General features: G+C 57.0%; 1 protein-coding gene across 1 annotated transcript; it reads left to right on the top strand.

The window, feature by feature from the left end:
- The first annotated feature begins 451 nt into the window (after positions 1 to 451).
- Tmem240 (transmembrane protein 240) lies at positions 452 to 6,608 on the top strand. The gene is made up of 4 exons (XM_051173921.1): positions 452 to 1,192; positions 1,464 to 1,570; positions 5,595 to 5,803; positions 5,877 to 6,608. Exons 1-4 carry the CDS (start codon positions 665 to 667, stop codon positions 6,023 to 6,025), a joined length of 993 nt encoding a protein of 330 aa, XP_051029878.1. The 5' UTR covers positions 452 to 664; the 3' UTR covers positions 6,026 to 6,608.
- Positions 6,609 to 6,621: the final 13 nt, after the last annotated feature.

Raw genomic sequence — 6,621 nt, forward strand, 5'->3', positions numbered from 1 at the left:
CCTTAAGTCCAGCTCTGCCCTGCCACATACCTCAGACTACCCTTTGCGAGCGAGGGCCAGTATCCTGGTGTCTTACAACCCAGGCCCTATGTGATCTGACATAACTGATCCTCTCCAGTTGGAACCTTTAGACACAGTGCAAGTGTGTATTTGGGGTTGCAGGTCAGCTGTTCTCTTACGCGTTTGTCATACAGGACAGGATTGGTTCTTAACGTTGTCAGCTCTGTGGACAGGACAAGCAAAGGCTTGGAACTCATCTTGGTTCCCAGTATCAGAGGCAGCCACAACAGGACCACAGACACAGTGCTGCTAGCTTCAGGCTATGGTCCAGCACCCCTTCCTTCCCAGAAGCCTACGAGTCTTCCCTACCTCTGCCAGGATGCTCCACGCCATCCTTGTTTGGTCCACTCCGCATCTCTAGCCCTCCTACCTCTAGTCACGTAGTCATAGTCCCTGGCTCCTCTGACCTTGTAGGCCCCTCCCCCGATGGCATTTTCTTGCAGGAGGAGGCTGGGTGCTGACCTTCCTGCCCCTCTCAGGAACCAGGGGACTCAGGAGGAGGGTCCTCACTTGGAAAAGTAGAGCAGAAACGACCACCCGGTCCAGGCCAAAAAAAGAGTCCAGCGTGGCACGGGGCAAGGAGATCAGAGCCTAGACTGATGAGATGGGGCAGAATGTGGAGCCGAGACCGGAGGGGAGGGGTCTCGGCCTGCGTCACAGGGAGAGGAGTGGAGAGCCTCGACCCTGGATGCTGGCGCGGGGCGGCGAAGTCCCTCCCCAAAGGCGGAGGCAGAAGGAGGAGGGAGGAGATAGTGAGGAAGAAAAGGAGGGAGGGAGAAACCTGGAGGAGGGAAAGGGGAGGAGGGAGGGGGCCGCCGAGCCGACCGCAGGGAGCCGGGCGCAGGGAGCACCGGAGGGCGGAGCAGAGCGCGGCCGGCGGCGGGCGGCGGGCGAGCGACCCCACGACAGCCCCCACACCTCTGCTTCCTGTGACCGCGCCTGCCCCCGGGGCCCGCGGCGGCCCTGCGCGCGAGCACTGACCTCTGCGGAGGCGGCGCGGGCTCAGCATCGGGCCGGGGCCGGGAGGGGCACCGGGGCCGGGGGGCGGCGCTCCGGCCCGGCCCGGCCCCGCCCGATGTCCATGAGTGCGAACACCATGATCTTCATGATTCTGGGGGCGTCGATCGTGATGGTGAGCGGAGGGGCTTCCCGCGCGCGCCCCCTGCTCCTGCCGCCCGCGCGCGCGCCTACCCCACCTCGCTTCCTTGTTTACCGGCCCGCGCGGCCTGCGCTGCCCTCCGCGGCTTGCCCTGCGCTACCCTCGCTGCTACCTTGCGCGGCCCGTGCCCCGGCTGCCCTGCGCTTCCCCACCCACCCGCCCACCCCGGCCGCCCAATGCTCCCACTCGGCATCCCCTTCGGCCCGGCCCACTCCTCGCCCTGACCGGTCATGGGCTCTTCCAGGCCATCGCGTGCTTGATGGACATGAACGCGCTGCTGGACCGATTCCATAACTACATCCTCCCGCACCTGCGGGGCGAGGACCGCGTCTGCCACTGCAACTGTGGCCGGTGAGTGCGCCCCGGCTCTAGGCACTACACGCGTGATCACACTTGTGCAGCGGGCCCTACTCGGCCGGCCGGTGAGCCGGGAGCAGGCTGGGCCTCAAAGCCTAGCTGAATGGTGGGGGCCGCTTCTGCCCGCCAGGTGCTGGGGGAGGGGTTGCCAACGGGAACCCCAGATCAGCCCGCTGCCTCCCTGGGAAAGGAAGCATAACTGAGTCCGTTAGGAACCCCTTCCTCCAGTTCCTGTAGAGAAGAGGCTGCCTGGTGGTGGCATTATGGGCCATGGAGCCTCCTGGTTCCGGGCCTGGAGGCCTGAGAGCAGCAGCCCTGAGTAGTGCCCACAGTGGAAGCCAGGAAGCTGGTTAAGCCTGGGACAGTAGTCTTGCCTATGGCCCAAGTCTTCCTCCTGGGCCTGTACTGTGTCCATGGCAGGCAAGTGCAGGAGGTCGACATAGAAAGGGCCTACCTGCCACAACTGATCACTGTGCAGAGGAGGAGCTGAAGTAGGCTGAGGTTTGTTCAAGGTCACAGCGAGACCCACCACACTCTTTAGGGACCTCCCCTTCTGTGCATGTGTAGTGATGAAGTCTTCTGGCTTGCATGTTTGTATGTCCATGTATGAAATAAACATCTTCTCATGAGCCGCGCATGTGTGTACTGTCTGTGCATATACATGTGCGTACACAGCGCGCTCGCACATCCGCATGCACTCATTCCAGAGATGCCCTCATGCGATAACCGTCCCTGCTGGACAGCCTAGGAGGAAGTGGAGAGAGGCTTCAGAGGATAGACTTGCCCAAGGTTACACAACTAGGAAAGAAGTGGACTAGAATCACAGAACCTCAGTTCTTTACCGCATCCTGTGCTTCTGTTCCAGAGGTCTGCATACACATACGGGGTACAGCAGGTCAGGACAGTTGCATGCCTCCTAAGTGCATATATGGGTATGGGTACAGGCAAGTGTGTTGCAAATCATGGGCATTACAGCAAGTAGAAAAGGGATGTATGTGCCCTCACGTGCGTTGGGCATGGTAGGAAATTTTGCTGTGTGGCCACATTCCCAGAGAGCCCTATGCTCTATCTTGGTGCACACCATCTATCTATCTGGTACATCATAGGGCTCAGACACGTTCGCAGGCCAAGTCTGTAGGTGAGGTCTGAAGCCTTCCCAAGACAGAATCTAGTCACTGGGCCCATGAACATTGGGAATGGACACTACATATGGGGCCTGTTGTAATGGGGTTGGTTCAGCATTGTCCATGACAGCACACTAAATGTTTTACCTGAGCACAGAGTGTGTGTTCTTAGAGTCTGTTTATACAGGTTCTATATGTGCATCTCGTGTAGCATCCAGAGTACTTGTGGACTCATGTAAACAGACACCTGTAGATTGGAACCTGAAGAAAGGCCTGTGTGCGCAAGAGTGTCTACATGTATGTGCTTTGTACACAACTCTACATACAGGGTATGTAAATTCGTTGTACAAAGCACTTTTGTATATTGATTACATATATGTGTATGTGAAGTACATGTATATAAAACAATATACAGTTCAGTGTGCTCAGGGGAAATGTCAGAACGTTGCAGCGTGGATGCAGTGACAGCGGATTAGTTTGCAAATGGGGTATCTGTGCACATACCATGTACACATGTGGTGTCAACAGTTTGCCTATGTGTACATACTTTGCAGAATAAGTGTACACATGTGTCTGCCTTGTACATGGCTATTTGAAGAATTTTAGACAGAGAACATGTATGTAAGCTAATGTTCTGAACAAAGCACGTCAGCAGGCAACATTTGTGTGTACACACAGATCTGTGCACATTACAGCATCCCAGAGAGGGTGGCTGATTCAAAGCTGAGTGAATGTGCATCTATGTGTGACACACCATGCTCATACCCAAAGTGTGCACAGTGCATGGGTGTGGGGCTTGTGGGGCCCGTGTCCACAGTATACACGCCATGTCCTGTGCATGCGGACAACGTGTATACCAGACATTGACCTCAAGTGGACACATGGCAGCATGTGTCATGAAGGTAGGACACATGTATGTACATATCACAAACATTCATTTGTACACAGTACATCCTGCTTTCATTCGGAGGACCTAAGCCCTTACCTTCAGGGGCTTGGTGTGGGGTTAGGAGGAGTCAGGTCAGGGGAGGAGTTGTAGATACCTAAGTTAACTGTAAAGGCACAGGTCATAACTCTTAACCCCTGAGTTCTTTTGGCCTCAGGCTGGTTGGGACCTCACCTTGGCCTACTTGTAGGCTACCTAGGCTCCTTCTTGCCTCCGGAGCTTCTGTGTGCTTCATTTCCTGGAACAGCTTTATGTTGGGGACAGTCCAGAGGAAGAATTTGGGGACCCAGGCTGACCCAGTCCCACCAGAGCCTAACAGTCCCTGATGGTCTAGAAGTACTGCCTCCCCCCAGAGCCTGATGCAGCCATACTTTCTGTGCCAGGATTAATAGCATCCATCCATCCATCTATCCATCCACCCATCCATCCATCCACCCATCCATCCATCCATCCATCCTGATGATAGACAGTAGCTGTACATGAGCAGATGAGGGGTGGCTGCTAGGTGTCAGTCATGCTAGCTCGAGTAACTAAGGGCTGGCAGCCTAGGCTTTGCCTGCTGGGATTGGCTAAACTACACATCACAGAGTTAGCCCCTGGGGTTCCTTAAGATCAGAGGATTTGAGGACTGTCAAATCTCTCTTCCTGCCTCTCCCTCTCCCTGCTCATCTGGGCTCTGGTTTAAAGATTCCAGCCCCACTGTGAGGAAATATCCATGTGGGCCTAATTGGGACCAGGGACATCAGCAAATGGGCAGAAGGGAGGAAGAGGTTTTTATCGGGGAAAAGCTGAGGGTCTACTATAGGCAGACACAGGTTCCAGCCTCTCGCTGAAAGGAAGAAGAGGTGCAGGTTTAGGAAGCCAGAATCTATTTTCAGCATGCTTCTGAAGTATCTGTAGATCCCACGTGGAGACGCAAAGGCAGCTGGAGCTCCTGGCAGACATGGTGGGCAGTGGAAAAAAGGCCCACCCACTAGTGGCTCTGGAAAGTGGGGGGGGGGGGCAGGAAAGGCAGCCTCATAGCAGAAGCCCAGGCAGACCTTATACCATCAGGAAGGTAAAAGATGCTAAAACACTCTCGGTACCCAAACCAGTAGATCCTGACGTCCGGACTGCTGGCTTTGTGGAGGTGGACACTACACCTAGAACAGCAGAAGGACATTTCTGAAGGGATCGGCAGCCAGTGGGAACCATGTGGAACTTCAGTGCATGCTGAGGTGATCTAGGGCAAGAAAGCAATGGACAGTTCCGGGGAGCCTAGGACAGGGAGGAAAGAGGCACAGTGTGGCCAAGGCACAAAGAGACCCTAAAACCCATCCGGCATGGACCGGGATAGCTGAAAAGGGCCCATTGGAAGACCAGTAAGTGGAATAAAAGACATGTGGTGGGTCTGTGCTGGGTATGAGTGAGGAGAGGGAAGACTCCCCAAAATGAGCAGGAGGTAGATATAGACGCCGGAGGACCAAGGCAGGCGTTGTACCGGGAGAACAAGAACAAATGATATCTCTGTGGGTGGACTCCCCAGAGCAGGGTGTGGAGGCTGCAGGCCACGTCTGGTGGGCCTGGGTCAGTTGGCTGTACTAGGACCTTGGCAGAACCTCAGGGCCAGTAGGTGACTTGAACCCTGCCCGCTACAAGACTTTTGGAAGGATGGCGTATTGGGTGGAGCATCCATCCTGCCGTTCCTGCTCTCCTTGAACCTCACTCCTTATCTCCAGGGCTACAGTCTCCACCTGTCCCTGCAGTTCTGCCAGGCGACTTTATCGGTGCCTGGGGCTGCTGTTTCCCCTCCCAACCCAGCACACAGGGATCGCTTCAGAGAACTTCCCAGGGTGGCCCATAGGAGTCAAGCCGTCCACTTTGGGTCCCCTAACCAGCCCAGCACGGACCTGGGGAAGGCTGGGCCAGGGTTGGCAGGAGAGGTGCCAGCCCACCCTGCCGCCCCCAGGCACCACATCCACTACGTGATCCCATACGACGGGGACCAGTCGGTGGTGGACGCATCTGAGAACTACTTTGTGACAGACAATGTGACCAAGCAGGAGATCGACCTTATGCTGGGGCTGCTTCTGGGCTTCTGCATCAGCTGGTTCCTGGTGTGGATGGATGGTGTCCTGCACTGTGCTGTGCGCGCCTGGAGGGCTGGTCGGCGCTATGGTGAGTGCCTCGCGCTGCTGCGGGCACCACTTCTGACCCAGCCCGGCCACCTGACTGCCCTGTCCCCCTGCAGATGGCTCGTGGACCTGGCTGCCCAAGCTGTGCAGCCTGCGGGAGCTGGGCCGGCGGCCGCACAGGCCCTTCGAGGAGCCCACAGGGAACATGGTGCACGTGAAGCAGAAGCTCTACCACAACGGCCACCCCAGCCCACGGCACCTGTGAGTGCACAGGACTCGGGGCTGCTGTGCACATGTAAAGGGACCTCGTGGATGCTCAGCTGGCGAGACGGGACTGCGGCCTCAGGCCCAGGGTACGCTGGGCTGTGGCCAGCTGGGCTGTGGCCAGCAGGCAAATCCAGTGGAAGGTGCTGTCTCTTCTTTTTATAAAGGGGGTCGGGTGGGGGCTGGGGTTGGGATGGCCACTGGGCTTCAGGGACAGCAACCTGGTTTCCACAGTGAGCAAGACACAAAGGCAGGCTTTTAGAGGTGATGGGGCCAGGGGTGGTGGGTTCACAATGGGGATGGGCATGGCCTGGGTCATGCTAGCCTAAGGCCACATCTCATTGAAAGCCACTGTTTCCTGTGCACCTGTCGTCCATCCGTCCGTCTGGAGGGGAGGGATGTGTCAGGGCCTGCGCCCATCTGCACACGGGAGCATGTGCATGGGGCGTGTGCGACTGGAGGACTGGAGGGTGGGACTAGAAGGGCGGGCCCCCAGCAGCAATAAAGGTGTGGTGGCCCCAGGTGTCCCAGCCCTCACTGTGAAGCCCACCCTGCCTGGCCAGTAAATTCTCCAGAAAGCTCCAGCCTCTGCTTCTT

The sequence above is a fragment of the Phodopus roborovskii genome, unplaced genomic scaffold (genome assembly GCF_943737965.1).
Source record: "Phodopus roborovskii unplaced genomic scaffold, PHOROB, whole genome shotgun sequence".
NCBI lineage: Eukaryota > Metazoa > Chordata > Mammalia > Rodentia > Cricetidae > Phodopus > Phodopus roborovskii.